The following is a 23,837-nucleotide window of genomic DNA, read 5'->3' on the forward strand; positions in this document are numbered from 1 at the left end:
TTATACAGGCAATCAAGAAGAGACACTGGCATTGTGTATGTACCAGTCCAATAAATCTTTTGAATGAAACAGCAATGACTGGAGACCCCAGATATGTAGAAGGAATCTATGTGTGTTCACATATTTGAGATAGCACATATGTGCATGGGCTCTGGACTTATTCTTTTGTGTGTAAATAAGGAGGTAAGGTGTGGTGACATCTTACCCTTAAATATTCTTTTTACATCTAATACTATTCCTGAAACTCTGCTCTGAAGAAATCAATTTTAGGGGGTGTAGAAAGTTTGAACTCTTGATGTCTCTTTCTAAACAGGCGTATTCGCTCCTCTTTCTTTGTTTCTTTATCACGTGCTGTGTTCTGTCTTCCACATTACTGATTGTATCTCCTGAGAGTGTGTGAGAGGTGCACAGGAAATGTTTTGTTAAATGGACAATGAATGGAGACTTTGTCAATTGATTCCTGGCATGGAAGAGGAAGAAATGGGTTCTAGTACACAAGAAAGAAAAAGGTCAGATGGGATACAGGAAGAGAGATCAGAGAGGGAACAAATCCCTACTTGTATCTACCATTTGTTAAGTAGTTGCTGGCCATTTACAGACTTAAAAAAATAAACTGTCAAAACAAACCTATGAAGCAGATATTAATCTCTACTTTTAGATTAAAGAAAGAGAGACTCAGAAAGGTTTAGTAACAGCTCAAGGTGATAAAGCTAGTAATTGCTGGAGCCAGAATTTAAATGAAGTTACAGATATGCCAAAAGGCCATCTTCTTTAAATTACACCAGGCAGCTATACCAAGGAGAGAGACTTGAGGACAAGCAAGGACTTCAGAGATACAGTGAAAGCACTGTAAGAGAAGGGATGCTCACACATTTTATTATCATGCAACATTGATATTGAAATGCAGTTTCCCATCAATGTTCATAATTAATGCTTGACCACAGGAGAATTCTCCTTTGCAAAACTGAATAGGCTGTAAAGAACATGGCTCTGTTCTATACTTCAGTGTAGCTCTTACAGACCTGTGCTTAGAAGAAAAAAATTTCCAACTCTTGATATCAGCTCATGTAAGCATGGACCTTCTTTAGTCTAAAGAGGGTGTTCATTTACCCTTCAGGTTTGGTAATCACCTGATAAAAATTACTGAAATTTCACCTGAACAGCACTACTAGCTTCCCCCAAACCAGCTGCTTGTTCTTTTGTTCTGTAATTACAAAGATATAATCACAATGAATTTCTGCAATTTTCAACATTCTGTCACCCTATTAGTCTGTGAGTTCTTCAAGGGCAAGGCTTGGGCCTGTTTCTTCTTGATTTTCTCAAATATCTCACCAGAGTGCTTGGTACATATTAGACATTCAGTAAATGCTTAGTTGAACAAATATATAAGAAGTTAATCAATCAAATCAATGACTGAATGAATGGATGAATGGTGCTTGTCCCCTGCAAAATCCTCTTTGAGCAGTCTAATTCTCTATGTAATAAGCAGGAACCTTTACCAAATGTGATCCATTGGTCAATAAAGGTTGCTGACTGACATCTTAAAAGCATACTTCAGTGGAATAAACATTTACCAGCACTGAAAGTCAGCAGAGAGATTAAATAAAGGATAAACATCGCTTGCTGTTCTTGTGGCAATAAAGGGGCATCTGGTCTGTGGCACAGGATACAGATGTGCTCTTTCTTTAAACTCTCTTATAATTGGCCAGAAGAAGGAAGTAAACAGAAATCCTAATGGAATTTAAGGGTCTCTGAGGAATTGAAATATATGCTAGGAAAAACACCAGATTTCATTTGGATATATAAAGATAGATGTCTCAAGATGAGTAATCTAATGAAGGCTGACAAATGATACCTGAAGCAATCCTCTTTGTTTTTGGTTCTTGTTAGCCATGCCACTTTCCACGTCACAGCCAGACAAGGTAGCAATAGAATGAAAATCATTCTTTGTAAGCAGTTCAATCCAAGGTCAAATTTAATGCCCAGCAAATATTCATCAGATAAGACTAAGGCTATTTCAACTCTTGTGATGAATGAGCCACCAGAAAATTCCTCTGACCATGACTTTTGTCTAGACTTATTTTCATGAATGATAAAGACAAGGCGGAAAAGGACTTTTGTCAGTCAGACTAAAAGATGTGATTGAAACGTATGTGACATTTCTGTTGAGGCAGGATGATCTAGTAGTGCAGGAGACAGCCATCTAGGTTGCAGTCAAGAATCCTTCTCTTCCCAGACACATGACCTTGGGGAAGTCACTGGTCCTCTGTCACATCTGTAGACAGGATAAATAACTCTTACCCAGCCACCTTACAAAACTGTTACTAGGATCAAATGGCATAATGTCCATGAGATGCCTTTGTAAATTATAATGCACTATGCGAACATAATCCTGGTACTTTCATGGTAAACAGCAAAAAAGGGAGAAGAATAAAAGAGAAAAAGAAGAAAATGAATGGCAAATTAAGACTAAGAGAAAGGAGGAGGAGGAAGTTTCAGTAGAGAAAGCAGGGGAAAGGGAGAAAAGACAGAAAATAAAAAGGACCAAGGGAGGAGCTGGTAGAGGAGAAGGAAAGATGCAGCAGTGGCAATGAAAGATCTCATAACTCTGGCACATAGGCAGATAAATAAGCAAACAAACACATAAACATAAAACCGAAGGAACAGCAGAAGTGGACAGCCATGGGATTTAGAAAATCACATCTTTGTCAAGACCACAGAACACTGATAAGCAACTGGAAGACTCCATCAGACAGCCTCTTAGGATGAGACAGCGAGTCAACCATGAGTCAGCCTCCTTATTATAAATTTCTAAATGGAAAGCTCTACTGAGTTCATGTTGTTCTCATCTGTGCTTTGCTCAGTCATACACTCAGACAGATTTGTAATCATTGTGCAGCCATTGATGACCCTTTCTTTGCCTAGTCAAGGTCTAGTCGTCATTCAGATGAGAGCCTTCAATGACTCCCCTGACCACCCTGACAAAGTCAGATGCCCTATTATAGGTACTCAGGGCATCGTAGTCCCACCTACCTTTTTTTTTTTTTCCCCACAGAGCTTGACACAGTAACAGATTTATATTTATTTGTGTGATTATTCAATTAATGTCTTATTTTCTCCCACAGACTGAGGGCAGAGTCAATGTCTGCTTTGCTTATCATTATATTCCTAATTGAATTTATTGGTTGGCATCATCGTAAACAGAATCAAGTTAAAAAAGGACAGTATTCAAAGAGAGGTAGTGATGCAAATGTAAAGAAGAGGTTGGTGCTGGGGCTACAATTAGAAAGTTTGGGACTGATAAAATCTTTTTGATAGTTTAAGCAACTAAATCTTGTCATGGAATAATGGTTCTGGTTTTCATTTTCGTAATAGACTTATGACTGGGTGCTGTTTTATTCCTCGTTGGTTAATTCAGCATATTAACTAGCTCTTTAGTGACATCTCAGTCAATGTCATGGGTGAGCATATTATTATTAGCATTAATAACTATGAGTACTGATGAAGAGGGGCACTTTTCTAGTTGGATGTTCTGCAGCACACTGTTTTGGGTATGTTTAATTATATAACAATGAGGAGAAAGTTTATTCACAATTACTTTGAGACCATTTTTAAGCCCATTTAGTAAAACTTTAAAAAGTTTTCAAGGAAGATATGCACAATATGATAAGTAATCATGTTGGAACTCATCTACGTCTGGAAAATAGGGAGTATTTAAAAAGTAAACATCCCTAACTTCAATTGCCCAGTGGATTCTGTGGCAGCCCTACAAGGTCAATACTACTGGCACTGAACAGCCCTCAGTATGTGAGGCCACTGAACAGGGCAACCCAAGAATTCTCATAACCAGACCCCTGACCTGTGACTTCTGAGCTTCTTCCTAGTCCTGCTGGGCAAACCAGAAGCCTATAGTTTGGAGATATTATTCCTCCATTTCTTCTAATTCAGTACATTTCAAGGAGAGTGGAATCACAATACAAGTTTGTTCCCCATTTATTAACATTTTTATTTGAAACTAGATTTTTGACAATGATTCTAGTTAACGAAAAACTCCAAAACCTCAGAAATCAAACTGAATTCTACTTTGTATTTTAATGTCTTACTTAGGACTCCAGGTTGGCCAGCTTGTAATAACAAAACACATACAAGTTTGGGGAGGTATGAGAATGTAGTGACTTAAAAATGTGGGCTCAAATCTCAGTTCTGCTACTTAACTTCTCCAAGCTTTAGTGTCTTCATCCATAAAGAGGGTTAAATGTGCCTACAATTGTTATCAGAGCAAAATGAGAGCCACATAAAACACAACACATATCAGTTACTATTAAATTAAAATGAAATATACAATATTTAATGTTATATTTTAGCCCTTAAATATAGAAAAAATATTCTTTTTGAACTTTAGAGTCTATGGGTTTGCAATGCCTGCTTTAATGATAGAGTACTCTGTATTCTTCAATTTATGTTTTTTTGTTTCTTCATTTTAAGGAAGGCTTTCTTTTATGGAACAATAATGATGATAGTGGATAATGTCTATACAAGTCTTTACCTGGAAAAATACAAATCTAGATTTTCTACGTCATCTTGCAAAATATTTTTGCTGTTTTACTAGTCCTTGAAATTACACATTTGGAAACTTCTGTCTGTTCTAAACAAGAATCAATGGTTTGTTTATGTATTAATTTATTTTTACACAGTTGTAATTTGAAAAGCAAATGGCAACAGAAATCCAGTCCCTGTGAGAGAATTAGAACTCATGTCTTCATAGCCCTTAAATATTTCCTAGCTCTCCACTGTCTCAGCATTTTTTCAATACTGGTAAATTTGGGAGACTCCTTAAAGTTTGCTGTGATGACACCTTTTATATTTTAAGCTCTACACATGTGAGGAAAAAGATTATAAGGCCTAGAAAAGGATGTCTTATGGAGCAAGGAAATGGAAAAAAAAAAATCTGTTCACCATTTGAAATGAGGCTAAGGAAAAGGAGCTGAAAGCTCAAGCAGGAGGAGAGGTGCAAATTCCAGGGACACAAGGAAAAATGAAAAGGAAGCACGTGATGCTGAACTATGGGGGATAGCGATGATCTGGAGGAATTTGCTGCTCTGATAGATTCCTAATGAATCCCTTGGTTTTTAAACTCTGAAGATCTACCTCTGCCACCCAGGGATGGAAGGAGGGCCTGTAAACTTTTTGAGTCCTTCCAAACAGCTAGGATGTTTTTAGCAGGTGACCTGGCAACATTAATAAAGTTGGGACTCTCAACCAGAGCTTTCTCACCCAGAACTTTCTTATTCAGGAGGCAGGTCTGTCTTTATTGGACTATAAATCACAAACAGAATTTTTTTGGGGGGGAGCAGTTTGATTTCTTCTGATCATTTCTAAAAATCAAATGGGTGCTCATCTCCTTACTTTTCCCAGATTCTTTTTAAATAAACTGTTCAGCTGGCAGGAAAGCAAAATAAAGAGAATGACACATACATATAAATACATATATACATATATGTGTATATATACACATATACATATATACACACATAAACATACACATAAAATAATATATATTATTTTAATACATTCTAAAAATAGACAAAAATCCTTTGCACTTTACCCAACTTGCCTCTCTGTTTTGATAGAGTCACTAAAATATCTGTGATAAGCAAAGGCTCAGAATTTTGACCATCGACCCTAGCAACTAATAGCCTGAAAAAAAGTCTCTTCCAAGTTTCAAAGAGCACTACTATAATTCAGTATATTAATCAGCATGTCAACCCCTCGCTGCCCCCAACACTACTTAGCACTACTTTTGAAGGTCAGGGTGTGCTGAAGGAAGTTGAGCATTCATGCTGATTACAAATCCTGAGGTATAGATGGATAGAGATATCCTGTATATGTGGATAGAGATAACTCAAGCCAACTAGCTCAAAGGGCCAGCTACCCAGAGCCCAATGGTCCCTTAAAAGTTTATGCTCCATATCTAGGAATATTCCTAGAAGTCCATAAGCCAAAATTTTGTCTCCGAAATGTTAGATTTGGAAGGCATCTAATACCTTGTTTATTTAATTCAACCTGATCACTTCATTTATGAGATAACAGACATCTTGCCAAAATCACACAGTAAGAAATGGTAGATGGGTTCTATGTCCTGATTCAAAGATGACCTGTTGATTTTCAGATCACATTCTGCCATGACCATATATTTTGGAACCAAATATCTGAGTACTTGGAGGAAAAAGACTGAGTCTTTTAGGTTAGCATCATCCCAGGAAATTTGAAGCACATTAGCTTTTAAAAAAAAAAAGCTTTTCCCATCCAGGCAAAAGGAGTAGAGAACAAGAGAGGGAATAATTCCATTAGAGGTCCTGTTTCCAGATGTTCCTTGGAAAGGTTACCTGAGCTCAGGCTTAGAACAACAGAGTCTCCCCAGTCCCAGTGGAACCATGGTTTCATGAGCCTAGAGTGGTCTTAAAATGTGGGAAGGGTGTCTCTTGTGCCAAACAGTGGCACATGGCTATCCCAATGGAGTTAGGCCTGTCCTGGTGAGAAAGTACAATAGCAGTATCATCACAAACCAGTTAACTTGAAAGGATGGGTTCCCTTAGATCTGTTTGTAAGTAAAACTACTTTTTTTGTTGTTGTTTGTTTGACACTCATATGCTTCTGGATTTGGGAAAGACTTTTAGTGCGGTTAGTTAGACCAACTATTTATTCCATAAAGGATGCCTTGAAGAATTTCACTGAAGATGGTCATTTAATTTCCTGTTAAGTGCTACTTATAAAGGGTGGCCAACACCTTCCAGGGCAGCTGTTTTGCCAATGTGAAAATGCTACTAGAATTTTTACCAGAAAATTCTGCCGTTAAGTATGCCACTAAATGACCTTGTAAGGTAACATAAAGTGCCTTCTCCTAGATGAAAGAAAGCTTTCTGAGTAGCTGCAGATACTTTTTAGTCTTAGCAGTGTTAAGAAAATGCATCTAGGTTTTTGCACATGATTTTCTTTTCCATTTTTTAACCTCTGCCTTGCTGCAGACACATCCCTCAAAATTCAATTTGCGCCACCTCCCCTGAGAATTCTCCCTTCCTTTCCAGAGGCAAATGCTTTTAACCATTTCAGCTTTTAAAAAATTTGTATACATTTAAGAGATACAAGTGCAATTTTGTTACACGGCCATATTCCACAGTGGTGAAGCCTGTGCTTTTAGTGTGTCCATCATCAGAATAATGTACATTTTACCCACCAAGTAATTTCTCATCGTCCAACCTCCTCCCAGTATTTCAGTCTATTGAGTCTCCAATGTCTATCATTTCACACTCTATGTCCATGTGTATATATTATTTAGCTCCCATTTATAAGTGAGAACATGTGGCATTCATCTGTTTCTGAACTGTTTCACTTAAGATAATGGCCTCCAGTTCCATACATGTTGCTGAAAATGACATGATTTCATTATTTTTACGGCTGAATAGTATTCCATTGTGTATATATACCACATTTCATTCATCCAGTCATTCGTTGATAGGCACTTAGGTTGATTAGGCTTTTTAACAGAAATGTTTGAGGTTAAGCGAGAAAACACGAAACTGTGCCCCAGACTAGCACACTGTGAAGGGCTCAACTGTGGGCGCCACCTCTCAAAGTAGCTCATCTAGGTGCTACAGAAGAGTGATTCAATGTCTTCCGAGAAGAAACATCTTTTTTCTTTTTTGTATGCAGGGGTGTGCACGCTAACGGGAGGACTCTTCATTCCTATTCTCAGACTCTGCTTTCCATCCCATCTGTTGTCACTACCCTAACGTCTCTGAGTTTTCTGGGTTTGACTAGGCAGATCTCCTCTCTGCTGAGCTGTAGGCCCCTTCACATAGTGCTACTGCACTGTGGTAGGGCTTCTTGTGGGTGGCATCCCGGGAAACATAACCCCATGAAATGCCATTCTAATAGAATACAATGTAAAAGGTGCCCCCTGGAGTTGTACAGCCCTGCTTCCACAGGTGATCAAAGGCTGAGATTACTTTGTTTTTCACCAATCAATACCCTTCCATCAGCTTTCTGTTGCAAAGAAATGTAATGAACCCATTTGGCCTTTGATGTTCCCTTCTATTTCCTTGATCACTATGAGATTGTCCTTTTTAAAAAAATATTATTATCACATTAGTTTCCTTTAGGGTCTCAGGAGGAAGAGGAGATTAAGGTGTGGGCCATGTCTGTCAATTTGAAACTGAAACACAGAACTTATTCTGCTAATGGGGGTATCATTCTTCCTCATTTTGTCTGGCATAGTTATAGATGATTCAGATATCAATTTAACAGCAGCAGTGACTCTATGGTAGAGGACTCAATTAGATAGTTTTGTTGTCTCAATGGATCAAATTAACTGGAAATCTGAAATATCTCCACTTATTTTATGTCAAGTAAATAGCAACTTGGGTGAAAATTATATAAACATATGCCCTTTTAAACTACATTGATTTAAAAAATATCCTATGTAGTTGCTTTTCACAAAAGCACTAGGAAGGAGAGTTTTGAAATAATGGAATTTGCAATTTCAGTTGATTGCCTACACGCAGCAGTATAACACTTTAATGGGAAACCTGCTAAAGACCCATTGGCCTATATAAGATGAAAAATAACTTTCCCACTATGTGTTCAGTCACAGTGATTATGTGCCACATTATCTCTTCATCTGACAACCAGCTGGGCATGTATAGCACAAATTTTTGTGTTCTGGACTTTGCAGAGGATTACTGAAATTTTGCCTTCTAAATATTTCAGTCATGCTGTTATTTCTACCTCAAATATTTTATTTTATATCTAGAAGTGTTTTACATAAACAAATACACATAAACATATTTAAAAGCAAGTGTTCAAAGTAAGTCTTCAAACTAATCTAGCCTATAAAAATAAATTTTGTCTTTTTCAGAACACTTAGACTAAATGTATACTTAACTAGTACTTATTGAGGGTCCAATATGTACCTGCCACTTTTATTTTTTAAAATTGGTGAGTTTGGGCTAGGTATGGTGGCTCACACCTGTAATCCCAGCACTTTGGGAGGTCTAGGCGGGCGGATCACAAGGTCAGGTGTTTGAGACCAGTCTGGCAAATGTGGTGAAACCCCATCTCTACTAAAAATACAAAAAGTAGCCAGGTGTGGTGGTATATGCCTGTAGTCCCAGCTATTTGAGGGGCTGAGGCCGAAGAATTGCTTGAACCCAGAAGGTGGAGGTTGCACTGAGCCGAGCTCACTCCACTTCACTTCAATCTGGGTGACAGAGAGAGACTCCATCTCAAAAAAAAAAAAAAAAAAAAAAAAAAAAGGTGAGTTTGATACTATTTTCCCTTTTATTGTTGAGGAAACCCATGCTTAGAGAGGTGAAGGTCCTTGATCAACAGCATATGGCAGAGGCGAGGATTCAAACCAAATTCTTAGACTCTAGAGTAAGTTTTCTTCCATTCTTACAGAGAATAGAATATATTGTGTTATTCACTAGATATAAGGCAAACTGCTTTATGCTAGTTGGGACAATAGATCACTATGAAATTTATACAGTATGCTATTTTTTATAAAAGGAGTCACTGGTGTTTTGAAGTTAGGGTAACACGTTTACATTTTTGGCCTCATCAGAGAAGAAGAAATGGTGATTATGTCAATTATAGAGTTCCTTAAACTCAAGTGGAAAACAGTGGAAATTGAAAAAAATGCTTTGGGCAAATTGCTAAGAAGCTTTTGCTAATAAAAAGAAAGAAAACAAAAGTTTGGAGATAGCCTTAGAAGGAAATGCCATTATTTATCACAGCTGGAGGAAGTCTACTTTGTGCTGATGGCCAAAATGTGAAATGACAGCCACCCTGAGTCCTGCCAGGAGAGGTCTTCAAAAGGAATAATAAAGTAAGGTAGAGGCAGTGGTCAAATTAGTTCCCACACCCTTACCTCTACTGCAAACAACACCTCAGCTACATAGTATGCACATGGACCTCCAGTACCATCCCGAACAGCATTAATTCTATGTAATGATTTTTAAGGTTAGAGTCATTCTAGTTCTTCATTTTTTTTTTTCACACTTAGGAAATTCTACACGATGTCTAACTTAGCCTGAATGTGGTTTATGAATTGTACAACCTGTGCTCTCCACCTCAATAAAGTCTTTCATACCACATTATAAGGGACAGAGCCAAACAGTGGAGCCAGGCTTGATTTCAAGTCTAGGCTATGCTACTTTCTGTACAAGTACACTTGGGAAAATTACTTAACCTCTCTGAGAATCAAGATTCAGAAAAAAAAGATACCTATCTTCTAGGACTACTTTAGAAATAAAATCAGGTAAGACAGGTGATATGGTTTGGCTCTGTGTCCCCACGTAAATCTCATCTTGAATTGTACTCCTATAATTCCCACGTGTTGTGGGAGGGACCTGGTGGGAGATAATTGAGTCATGGGGCGGTTTCTCCCATACTGTTTTCATGATAGTGAATAAGTCTCACGAGATCTGATGGTTTTATTAGGGGAAACCTGTTTTGCTTGGCTCTCATTCTCTTTCTTGCTGCCATGTAAGAAGTACCTTCTGCCATCCACCATGATTGTGAGGCTCCCTAGCCACATGGAAATGCAACTCCACTAAACCTCTTTCTTTTGTAAGTTGCTCAGGCTTGGGTATGTCTTTATCAGCAGTGTGAAAATGGACTAATACAACAGGTGATCGGTAGATAAATAGATAGTGTCTGGCACCTAATAAGCACTCAGTAAATGCTTTTCTTTCTTCCCTTGGAGGAATATTTATGAATTTGTACTGTTGGGCAAATATCCATGTACGCTTCAGTCCTCAGCTCAAGAGTTACATCTTTGCAGGAACCAACCTCACCTGCTCCCCAGTTCCCTTTTGATGCCCATTTACAGTTAGGTATCCCTCCTGGATTCTCCATTAATCCCTTATGCATATCTCCTATAGAGTGTAATGCTTACACTGTATCACAAGTATGTGTTTGTATTTCTATCATTTGTACTAGACAATGAAGCCCTCTGGAGGGAAAGAAGAAATCTTATTTGACTTACTGAATCTAGTACCTTGCACAGTGCTTGGCACATAATGTGAGTTTCCTAGATATTTGCTGATTGAAAGAAAAAAGAGAGAGTGTGTGTGTGTGTGAGAGAGAGAAGAGTGGGGAGGGAGGGAAGGAAAGAAAGAAAGAGAGAGAGGACAAAAGAAAGAAAGAAAAAGAAAGAAAGAAAGAAAGAAAGAAAAGAAAGAAAGAAAAGAAAGAAAGAAAGAGGAAAAGGAAGGAAGGAAGGAAAAAAGGAAGGAAGGAAAGAAGGAAGGAAGGGAGGAGAGAAGGAAGTAAGGAAGGAAAGAAGGAAGGAAGGAAAGAAGGAAGGAAGGAGAGAAGAAAGGATGGAAGGGAGGAAGGAAGGAAAGAAGGGAGCGAGGGAGGAAGGGAAAGAGAAAGAGAGACAGAGACAGGGAGAGAAAGGAAAACTTTATATTCTAAGGTTGCACAGTTTAAGAGGTTCTTTATTATTATCTTACCCTTCCAGGGAGATGGCCCGTTGGAGAGTCACTGAAGGCTGACGAGTTGTGGTGCTATGTTGGGAATGACTGCAAGAAAAGACAGAAGAAACGCACATCATTTATTTGAAATGTTTTTGAACATTTTAATCAGTCCTATTGTCAAGAACCAATCTTGAAAGAAATACAGTAGAGATTAAATATTTGTTGATAAGTAGAATCCTCCACCAAAATATAGTACTCTACCAGATAAGAGTTAATTTTTTATAATTTGATTTTAATATATATTATTCAAAAGTAAACTTTTAATGATAGGTAAACATTAAAATGAACAAACATATTTGAAAAAGGTAATTTTTTGCCCTTGGAATGAGATAATATAGAGCATAAAAACATACATTTATTTATGATGCAATGTATTTTTTTAAGCTGCAGAATAATTTTTTCCAACAAAGTTTTACACAGAGCCTAATCTGTAAATCAGAGAAGTTGTATTTAATTAGTATAGATGTATTTATTAATTCAAATTTGCAACACTTAGTTGTAAAATTAGTAACAATTGAGCTATTTGGTGAACACAAAACTTGAAAAATGAGACTTCCAGCTGCATATCAATCTTCAAATTTAATGTAGTTCTAGATTTTGATTACCTGTAACAAGGAAACACTAATTTTGCAGATAAGCAATAGAAATAAAATGATAATATCTATCATTTATTGAGGTCTTAAACACTTTCCTGTTTTTAAATTTTTATGTCTTTTATTTCTCATAAATTTAGGAGGTATGTCCCATTCAACACATAAAGAAATTGAGATACAGAGAGGATGAGAAAGTTGCTCCGAGTCACATGGTAACTTCCTATGCTTGAAATGGCATTGAGACTGTTTGATTCTAGAGTCATTTTAAATTCTTATAACAAGTTTTCACATTTTTAAGAATTCATCTCGTAATCTTAGAGTATTCTTTTTTTTTTTTTTTTTTGAGACGGAGTCTCACCCTGTCGCCCAGCCTGGAGTGCAGTGACATGATCTCAGCTCACTGCAACCTCCACCTCCCTGGTTCAAGCGATTCTTCTGCCTCAGCCTGCTGAGTCACCATGCCCGGCTAATTTTTGCAGTTTTGGTAGAGATGCGGTTTCACTATGTTGGCCACTATGTTCACTATGATCCTGAACTCCTGACCTTGTGATCTACCCTCCTCGGCCTCCCAAAGTGCTGGGATTACAGGGGTGAGCCACCGTGCCCGGCCTAGAATATTCTTTAGAAAGAGACGGCAAGAGAATTTTTTATCTGAGATAGGCACAATAATAATAATTTAACAGCCAACTTTATTGAATGTGTAATTTTAGTTTATAGTATTAGGTTAAATATTTTGGTTGAAATACTAGTCACATATGCATATAATATATGAACAAGTGTATATATACATATATGTATAAAAGAAACCTGAGTCTAGGATTTCTCAGCACAAACATGACAAATGCTGACATTGCCACAGAGAATCAAGCTATAGGCTGCAGAGCCTTTCCTTCAGAACCTAGGTCACCATAGGTGGGAAGAGGTCTTTTCCTGCGACAAGTAGACAATATTTGTCTAAGGTTAAGGGTACAGAATTTTGAGACCATAGCTGAAACCTAGATAATGATATTCAAGTTAAAGACTGTGCTTCTTCAAGTTAAAGATTGTGTTTCCTGGTATCCCTCACAGTGCCAAGATATTCATTGATCATGTTTTCAATTGACTAGTTGAAAAGCATCATAGCATTCAGGCCTTGGACTATGTAGCCAGACTGCCTGGCTCAACCACATATACCAATGTAACCTTGTATAAATTACTTAAATCTCTCTGTATGTCAGCTTCTCATCTTATAAGACTAGGATAGTAACAGCACTTTACTCACAGGGTTATTGTAAGAATTAAATGAATACAGTATTTAGAACAATGACTATCACATGGTAAAGCTATATAAGCGTTCATTAAATAAATAAACAAATACGATTTAGCAGAGGGTATGCTTTGAGATGCTTAGTACCAAATAAGAATAATTACTGTATTTAGACCACTTCAGTTAGTCATATAGTCAGTGCCACAAGGTATATATTTCTGTATATAACTTTAGTGATAAATATCAAATTAAAATATATTTTCTTTTTTTTTTTTTTTTTTTTTTTTTTTGAGACAGAGTCTCGCTTAGTCGCCCAGGCTGGAGTGCAATGGCGCGATCTCGGCTCACTGCAAGCTCCGCCTCCCGGGTTCACGCCATTCTCCTGCCTCAGCCTCCCAAGTAGCTGGGACTACAGGCGCCCGCCGCCTCGCCCGGCTAATTTTTTGCATTTTTAGTAGAGACGGGGTTTCACCGTGTTAGCCAGGATGGTCTCGATCTCCTCACCTCGTGATCCGCCCGCCTCGGCCTCCCAAAGTGCAGGGATTACAGGCGTGAGCCACCGCGCCCGGCCTAAAATATATTTTCTATTACAAAAATATCATACATTTATAACATATAAAATAAAATAAAGCATTTTCTATTACAAAAATATTATAAAATTACTGGAAATAAAAATGAGAAATTAAAAAATATTCACCTATAGTCCTATTACCTTCTTTCACATTTTACCGAGTTATCTAATGTAGTTCTTATAGGAATTCTATAAGGTAGACATAAGTATTTCCATATACAAGAAAACAAAACACATAGAACTTAAAATAATTTTCAGAAATCAACAGCTTGCAAATGTGGAGCCAGAGTCCAAACTGAAGCTTATCTTATTGCCAAGTGTGTGTACTTTCCATTCTATCTTTTTGACTCTCTGCATGTCCATATGTATTTCACATAGTTGTACATATATACAGAAACATATGTAACTTCATATCCTCTGCTTTTCCTAACATTACAATTTAAGCATTTCTCATAGGGTCTCTATCATTATTATTTTGGTGTTACATAATGTTACTTCCTATGAAGATATAATTACTTAGCCATTTTTGATAGTTGGATATTTGGGTGATGTTTATTGTTTTAATATTATAAACAGTGCTGCAATGAACAAGTTGGTATCAATTACTTTTTTCTTATTCTACAATTTCCTTTATATGCATTTCCCAAAATGGAAACACTTATTAGTTTCTTGATTTATGTTATTAATTACTTTTCAAAAGCTTTGTACCATTTTATTGCTTCTAAAAATGTCTATCTGTACCAGTTTCCCCACAGTCTTGCAAGCACTGACATTATAACTTTTAAAACACTCTAACAATTTAATAGATGAAAAATGATGCTTCAAATTTGTAATGAGCATTTATTTGTCTATTAGTGAGAATGACCATTTTTTTCCATATACTTATTGGCTAATTGTGTATCTTTTGTGCAAAATGTCTAATCCTTTCCTTTACCATTTGTTTTCCACTGGTCTAGAAAGTACCAGCAGTTCTTAGGCAAAGATCAATGATGGTCACTAACCAAGATTAATAAGTAACTGTAATTTCTGATAGCTTTCTCACCATTAGCTCAGCCCACAAAATTAAAACAAAAAAATTCAGTAATCTCACTTCACTTATAATTACCTTATAACTAATTACTTTGCTATTCTACTGTATTCCAATAACATCCTCTTTAAAGTTCTAGTGACAAAGTAAATGCAAATGGAACCATGAGGTGCTCAGAGAATTTGATTCCTTTTATATTACACATGCAAGGTTAGCCAGTTTCTCCTAGTCTGTAAATTTGGAACAGAGTCTTTTCCAAAATGTAATTATCCTTTTACTCTCTTCTAAGACAAATACAGTGAACTAAGACAAATACAGTCAAGACCTGTGGACACAATGAATTTTTGTTATTCCCAAATATAATAGTAATGTCCAAGCCATACTTGCAGGAGGGATACTTGCAGTGGATGTTTGGACCTACTTGATGGTGATTACAACCGGTATTTTAAAGAACACCAAACAGTTTCCCCTTCGGACCAAGTAGGTTATATCCTTTCCACACTATTGGCTGCATAAACAATGTGGTGTAGAGTTACCATCGCTAAGAAATTACAGGTAACCACTTCCTGTCTCTTTCACCTCCTCAGGAAGAGAGGCCAGTCAGATGGAATTCTGAGAACTGCTGTAGAAAGAACCAAGGGAGGAACTCACAGCTAAAACATGCTGCTCTGTGCTACCATCTCATTTTCCAACATATCCATAATAGCACCCAGAGCTATGAATCACTAAGATTTATTCACATGCCTATTTCTCCTATAAAGTCATGTGTGCTTTCAGAGCAAGGTATTGGGTTTCTTCATCTATACATTCTCAGCTTGGGGTTGACACACAAAAGACCCTTCATCAATGTCTTTTTGAATGATGAATACCATGGATTGAATTCCATCTATCTGTAAGGCCCCTATGACTTCTCGCTTTGAAATTTTGCAATAGCATCAAGAATTAGGTTTCATCCCCATTTTCAAGGGAAATTAAATTAAGGCCCAGATCTCCTAGCTAGTAGATAGCACAAGTAGAACCCAGATTTGCCAGCTCTAAAGTGCTTGCTCCTCTGAGATAAGCCATATTGTCTTATAAAAAGTTGAAATCAAAGCTCTGTGACTGGTCTATATAGAGCACCTGAAACACTCTGTTAGAAAATACTGAACTCCCACTGAGTAACACTGACAAGTTCTTTTTTTCTTTGGTATAAAATACCACCGATTACTTTTACTATGTACGCTCAACTTCCATGTCAGTGGCTTTTGAAGATCATTTTTATGAAGATCACTTAATAAAGGAACTTCTCTGTCACATCCACACCACCTCATTAGTAAGTCCTGAACATTTATGAAGATTTAAGTGACAATGAATAGTGGGTGGGTAGAATGAGCATGAGGGAGGCTCAGCATCATGCTACAACATGAATGCTGGAGAAGAAGTCCCCTGTCATCTGGTAGAAAACCTGTGGCACCAATTCCCTAGTTAGGTAGCTTGGCTGAGGTACTAAATCAGGCAACTGTAGAGATAAATATTACTAAACCTTTTTAAGATCCAAAGAGAGGTATCAGCCCTATTGCCTATCCAAATCATGCTGTCATTAAATAAAATTGAGCAAGAGCACAATAGAGTTTTCTTTCCAAGAACTCTCTGAGTTTTCCAAGTAAAAGACTCCAAACTGTTGCCTAAGAACTGAAATTTGAATGGTGCTGAAAGATGCATTCCTATTGCTATGCTTAATTAAGAAATTTTTGAGCATCTGAATTGAAATAGTTCCATTATACATGGAACACAAAGGTCCTAGCTGGTGGTTCTCTTTCTCTGAGGCAATGAGAGGCAGGATAAATGGTTTTTCCAACATGCTGTAATATTAAAACTATGCTATTTTAATGGATAGCACAAAAGGTTTTTTGTGTACTTTATTAATTAACTGATAACATAAAGTTACTTAATGTGACTTGTAAAGTCACATTAGTCATTAACATATCTCCTTATGGATATTCAATATTGTCTATTTTTTCATTTCTAATGAACTTGCATTTATCCGTGTCATATTCAACTCTTCATCTCTCTCTTACATATTTGTATCAATCATTTATTTAATCTACCTTAATATTTCTTTCTTGTCTTTTTCTGTCTACTTTCCTTCTCTCTTAATGTAGTACATGCATTAAGTTGTCACTATTCTTAAAAAGAAGAGTATGTCTTGGATGTCCAATCAATACCTCAAATTTAACATAATCAAAACATCATCACCTTCCCACATGAAACTGGATAGTCCTCCTGTTGTTTCACTGATACTTAACATGAAGTGTCTTGTATAATTATTTATATGTTGTAGTTATACCCAATAAATGTTAATTGTGAACTTATTATACACCAGGGATTGTGTTAGGTGCTTGGAATGACTCATTCCTCAATATTGTAGTACTCAATAAATATCTGATAATAAAGAGAATGGTGAAAGCAAATAAATCATTTGGCCCATGTCCAAATAACATGGATAGCATTTTTCAATAAATTCCCAGGCATATTTAATTGGCAAACTATCTAAGCTATGTTTGGAAGAATATATAAGTATTTTAAAGTATGACAAAGGAAAATAAGACATTTTGAGAATCTAGAAGAGCATGATCAAGATCATGAAGGGTCAAAAATATGTGGTGTGCTCTGGAAACTTGAGTGTCTTGGCTTGGCCAGAGCAGAGTGGCCAGGGGTAAGGTCAGGAAGCTGGCTGGGGACAGGCAATGAGGGGCAATGAATACCTTGCCAAGGTCTGGTCTTACATCTGTTAGTAATGGTGAGCTCTCTCTCCAAGGTTATTAAGTGGGGGGAATAAGAGGGTCAAGATGGTGATAACTGTGATTCAGAAAACTAAACCTGAAAATATTCTGAATAATGAAAGAAAGTGGAGGAAATCTATAGTCAGGGAGACTAACAGTAAACCATCAAGGTGAAGAAAATTAATAAATGCCTAAACCTGAATAACGCAGTAAAAATTAAGAAAAGGGAATATATTTAACACATTTAGAGGTAGAATATCCAGGAATTAATAAGAAAGAGCTAAGGAGAAGACACTCTGATTCCAGTGATCTGGCTGGGTAGGCACTTCCCCTCCCCAAAGTTAAATTATCCTACATAGAAAGGGCCCTGTTCTTGCCAGGGTATAGGAAGAGTTGTGCTCTCTTCTGTGACTTTTACGCAAGCCTTCAAAAACAGACAGACTCTGGTGTTAGGATTGGGGGAGGTGAGGAGGAATGAATAGAGAGTTCTATCACTGACTGAAAGGATCATGGCTCTATTAACAGAAGTGCATGTGTGTAAAGGAAAGTGCATAAGTGGATAGAAAAATATAATTGAGTTTGATTTTGTACAAGATTAGCTTGATGAGCTGGTTACACATGTGTGCAATATGATCTACAGTGGACATCCATAATTATTAAAAAGTTCTTCCTTCTCTTGATGTGATACCCATCTGTCCACAGCAGCCACTGGATGACTGAGATAGTCCTTGCATCTTCAACCCTTACAAGTAAACATTCCTAACACTTTTTTGACTCTTTCTTTATGAGCTAGTTTCAAGATTCTTAGTTATCTTTCCTTGTATGATCTTACATTTTTCTTCTGATATCTATTAAGTTGGTGCAAAAGTAATAGTGGTTTTTGCTGTTTTACAAAATGATAAAAACCGCGATTACTTTTGCACCAATCTAATATTTAAACTGCAGAACGTAGAAATGAACTCATAGTTCCAGATGTGTTCAGATCAGGGAAGAGTGCCATGAGATGCTGACTTTCCTCCATCTGGATCCCATACTTCTGTCATAGCAGCCCAAGATAACCTGGACTTTTACAATTTGCTGAATTTTATTGCTAAGTTTAGAGTCCACTGAACGTCTCATGTATTTGTGACTTCAAATGATTAAAAATCAAACCTATCATGTACTTACACATCAGATTTTGGGACCCAATATATTTATCACATGTCAAATTTAATGGTTTTGATTTTGATCTAGTTTTTAAGTTTGTTAAGCTAACATTTAGTCATCAATTTAATTCAATAAGTATTTATTGGACATTTAAGATGTGTTAGCCATTATAAAATTTCACTCTTTCATGTAGCTTTATATCAAAATTCACATTTTTATTTAAGTCATTGATTATAATAAGGCATAAAGACTGTGCATTGTGCAAATCATCACAGATCTTCCTCCAGTTTAATAGCTAGCCCACAAGTTATGCTGTTGAGTTCTCTTAATCAGCATCCTTTTAATAGACTAACCAATCTTCTCCACTCTCTCAGTGACAGGCAGACCAATGTCCACAGCAAGCAGAGTACTTATGTCCCATAAATTTCCATTCCTTTCAGGTGATTTGCATACTAACAAAGAATCAATTGTAACTGTTCTTAAATCTGTTTATTATTATTGCATTTGTTTTTATAATTACATAATTAAATGTGGCAAAAATGAAATATGTGTATGTAAAAAGCCTCATCTCTATCAAGAGTAAGTTTGCTGATCTTGAAAATCTAAAAAAAAGTACTTATTAATAGTTAAAAATATTGCTGTCAAATTAGGTCTGAGAGAGATAAGATCAAAAAATAATTATAAAATAAAATAATTTTTTACTTAGTTCACTTTTGATTCTCACCTAAATTTAAAGATTTCCAGCATGGAAAGTGTGAATGATGGATTAACATGTGATTTATGTAAGAACAATGAAATAGAACTTCAGGAAAAAAAAAAAAATTGGTCCCAGGTTTCTGGCCTTACAAGTCAATTTGGTATGCCAAATATTTTAAATTAAAGAACAATTTAGACATTAGAAAGAACACCATCAAAATTGTGGCCAGAGCTTGAAAATGTTAGAAAAAATCTTGACCCTCACATATAAAAAAAAGATGAAGGAACACAATATGTTAACTGTTCTCAAATTAAAAGTTCTGATGACTTACAGAAATGCAAAGCATAAGATTGTACTAATGATAATTTGTTTAAAATTAAAATTATGGACAATTAAGAAATCAAGCATGCTGGGACAAACAGATGGATATAAGCATGAAGAAAAATATTAACTCAAATTTAGAGCCCCCAATTTTTCATTCCATAGCCAAAGATACTCAAAATGTGCTTTTTTACTTTATGTTAAATGGCTTCACTCAACAGTCAGTAATGACATGGTGACTCAGAAAATAAACTGGATATGGTTTATTGGGAGAAATACTATTTTTTTCTTTTAAATACCAATAAAACACTCATTTTATTATGCCACTATGCAATTATATTTTTAAAAGTTAAGGTGAAGTAATTAAGACAGGCAGTTTTTAAAATAAATGAACTATTTAAATCCAGACTTTTGACTAACAAGTCAATAACTGGTTCTGGATGTGTAGGGTAGGAAAAGTTCTGTTGTATGAATGTCTAACAGGATTGTCAACCAGATATTAGTTCTTTCCTTATCTTTAAAGAATAGCAAGAGAAAATTTAGAGTCTTCTTGTAAAGGACACTTATGTTAAGTTGCACAGCCAGAATGTGTTTAAGGTGAGATCAGAAGACAGATGCAATTCTCAGCCCTTGGTTTTCTCCAACCTGTGCCACTGTGACCCCATATTCTTCTCTGTGACAACAGGTAAGTGATGAACATGGCAGCCCAAACACTGGCCATTCTAAAAATCACACTCATCACTGTTAGGTAGTTGAGAGACTCTGAGAGTGCACTTCAAATGCTGAACTAATCTCCATGAAAAACCCTTTGCTTAAAGCAATAATGAGAAATCTCAGCATTTTGCCCAGTGGACTGACTCAATTGGATTATGACTGGCCTCAAAGCCTGAAACACCAGGAGCAAAATATAGTGTTTTAATATAGTGGGCATATTCCTGCCTTTACTCATTTTGTTTTGGGTGGTTGGCTATACATCATTCTTCTCGGCTTCTGTAGTACACAAGCTGCATCTCAGAAAGCAATAAGGCACTTAGTAATGTATGAACATGTATTAAAAAAACCCTTTCCCCACAGACCATTCTTCAAAAAGAAAATGAAAAACTGAATTTATAATAGCTTAAATCAAGTATTAGATAGTTCCATAAATGTAGCTACTTCAAAAAGGAAAGCAAATTTTAGTTAGAAATTTTATATAAAAATACGTACTACATTTCCTCTAGGGTTTTTATGGTATTAGGTCTAACATTTAAGTCTCTAATCCATCTTGAATTAATTTTCGTATAAGGAGTAAGGAAAGGATCCAGTTTCAGCTTTCTACTTATGGCTAGCCAATTTTCCCAGCACCATTTATTAAATAGGGAATCCTTGCCCCATTTCTTGTTTCTCTCAGGTTTGTCAAAGATCAGATGGCTGTAGATGTGTGGTATTACTCATAGGTGGGAACTGAACAATGAGATCACTTGGACTCGAGAAGGGGAACATCACACACCAGGGCCTATCATGGGGAGGCGGGAGCGGGGAGTGATTGCATTGGGAGTTATACCTGATGTAAATGACGAGTTGATAGGTGCTGACGAGTTGATGGGTGCAGCACAGCAACATGGCACAAGTATACATATGTAACAAACCTGCACGTTATGCACATGTACCCTAGAACTTAAAGTATAATAATAATAAAAAATAAATAAATAAATAAATAAATAATAAAAAAATAAAAATAAAAATAGGTACTACAAAATGCACCAAGTGGAGAATGAGAAATGGGAAGATTTTCGTATGCCAGCTAGGATTTTAGGCATCTAATTCACATTGCCCTGGATATCTTTTCATTTCACATAGGAAAGAAATTTTTCAGAATGACACACTCTGATTTTTATTCTTTAACAACATTGAAAAGGCAGAGGTTTTTTTTGGAAAAAAGGGCAGAGATCTGGATGTCAGAAATGTGGGCTTTCCCCTGTGCTCATAATGAGCTCACTGGCCCTAGATAAGTCACTTCATTTTCCTTGTTTTAATTTTTCCTTCCATTTCTTTTCAGTTCTTACTGTCCTCTCCTACTTTATTGGGTGTAGATGGGAGACAGCACTGTGATGGGGAAGGAGCATGGTCTTGAGAACCAATGGATTTGGGTTAGGAATTTCTCACCTTTCTTAACGAGGTTCTTGACAATCTCAAAACTGAAACTTTTCATCTCTAGTCCTGTCATCACATAATGTAGACAATGTACTTTTTCACAGTTTTCTCTGATGGGGAAAATAAAGCAATGTATGTAAAAAAAATATAAAGTATGAAGCATGGATAATAGTAAATTGAAATTACCTCCCAGGGAGCCAGAGTGATTTGGGTATAGGTGTCTCTAAATACTGACCTGAACATGAAATAACCAATGGGTCGAAGGAAGGAAAATATGGCTAGAGCTAAGAATGGAATCTACAAGATAAGGCAATTGCATGTCGTGTGTGAGCGAGGAATCCAGGACAACTTCCATGCTTCTAGTTGGGGTGACTGGTCAGCAGTGGTGCTTTATACTGAGAAAGGAGTATAAGAATAATAATAGCTTTGAGGGAAATATGATTATTTCATTATTGTATCTGGTGAGTTTGAGGGAATATGCGTGCCATCAAGGTAGAGATACCTCATTAAATAGATATTAGAGTTTAATCTCAGTAGACAGTTCTGGTCTAAAATGGTACATTTTGGAGTCAATATTGTATAGGTTCATTTGAAGCCATGGATAGTCCTAGAAAGCTTGTGATGGAAAGGACTGAAAGCTAAAATGAAGACTTAGTGATAGGAAACATTATAGGATGAGTAGCAGAAGACAAACACAGAAAAAGACTAAGAAGGAGTGAGTGGAGAGGATACGTGAGGAAAAAGAAGAGAATAAGAAGTCATGTCAGCCAAAAATGGGAGCAAAGGGATAGTTTTAATGGGAAGAGTTTGGTCAACAGTTGCTAAAGACCTTAAAGCCCTTAAACATGAAACAGGGAGTACTGCTCTTTGGAGTTTGTAACATATTCTGTAGGCAAAGAAGAGGTCACAAGTACTTTTAAGCTAAATTAAAACATAGCCACTTTTGTAGTTTAGAATAAGCTCTTCATGATTCTCAGGTTTATAAAACAGCTGAAAAAGGGTTAGAGACAGCCAAGAATCTGTGGAGAGAAAGTAGTTCTGAAGAAGACTGGCATGAATTCCAAGCCTTTCTGTTCTAGCATTTCCAGAGACCAGTCCTTACAGAGCCTTTCTGTAGAGCAAATAGAACCCTTTATCCTGACAAGGGAATGCCACATTTCCCATGGCAACCCAGTGTGGTTTCCAAGGCTAAGAAATGCAGAACACCTCTTATTATTTTGCTGGGTTCTATTTTCAATAAAGAATTGTTTATTCTACAATCTGTTTTCCTTATTGATTTTTCATACAGACATCCAAGTAAATGTAGGATGTTTGACTTCATGGGATCTGTTAGTCTGTTTGTATTAGCCTCATGGAAAAGCCCCAACTGTATAATGAAAGAGGAGATGTTTCACTTGACATCTGCAATCTGAATCTTCCTTACAATGGTCATGGCAGAGTAATTCCTTACAATGGTCACTGCAGAGTCATCACCCTCATTGTATTAATAGGTAACAGAATAAAAGGCCAATTGTTCAGTTCCCTCTGCTCTACTATTTATACTCTGAAGGTAAGAATCACCTCTTTCTCTGGTATTCTTTTCAGTTGAATATGTTCCAAGTAACCATGTGGTCATTTGTTCACCTAATCTTCTGCTTATTACCAGAGCTCTAGTATTGAAAAGAAGAAAAAGCAAGCTGGAAATTAAGACCCCAACATGATAATGTGCAATGCTTTCTACAGTTTTAAATTTGATCCAGTGAAGTGAAACTAGTCACTGGCAACAAACTCTTTCCATTTAAATAAGTTAGCGGTTTCCTCT

The 23,837-nt window shown here is 36.6% G+C and overlaps 1 protein-coding gene across 40 annotated transcripts in view; it reads right to left on the reverse strand.

Annotated features, from left to right (window-relative positions):
• Nucleotides 1-23,837, reverse strand: part of DLG2 (discs large MAGUK scaffold protein 2) — a 2,233,585-nt gene that overhangs the window by 411,681 nt on the left and 1,798,067 nt on the right. For all 40 annotated transcript variants that reach the window (XR_012423578.1, XM_045370161.3, XM_065528807.2 and 37 more), the window contains one exon: nt 11,517-11,585. Coding sequence is in view for 39 of the 40 variants with exons in the window: in XM_045370161.3 (XP_045226096.1) it covers nt 11,517-11,585 (69 nt within the window). In the remaining variant the exon portion in view is untranslated. The remainder of the gene's footprint in view (nt 1-11,516; nt 11,586-23,837) is intronic.

This window comes from Macaca fascicularis, chromosome 14, assembly GCF_037993035.2.
Source record: "Macaca fascicularis isolate 582-1 chromosome 14, T2T-MFA8v1.1".
Classification (NCBI taxonomy): domain Eukaryota; kingdom Metazoa; phylum Chordata; class Mammalia; order Primates; family Cercopithecidae; genus Macaca; species Macaca fascicularis.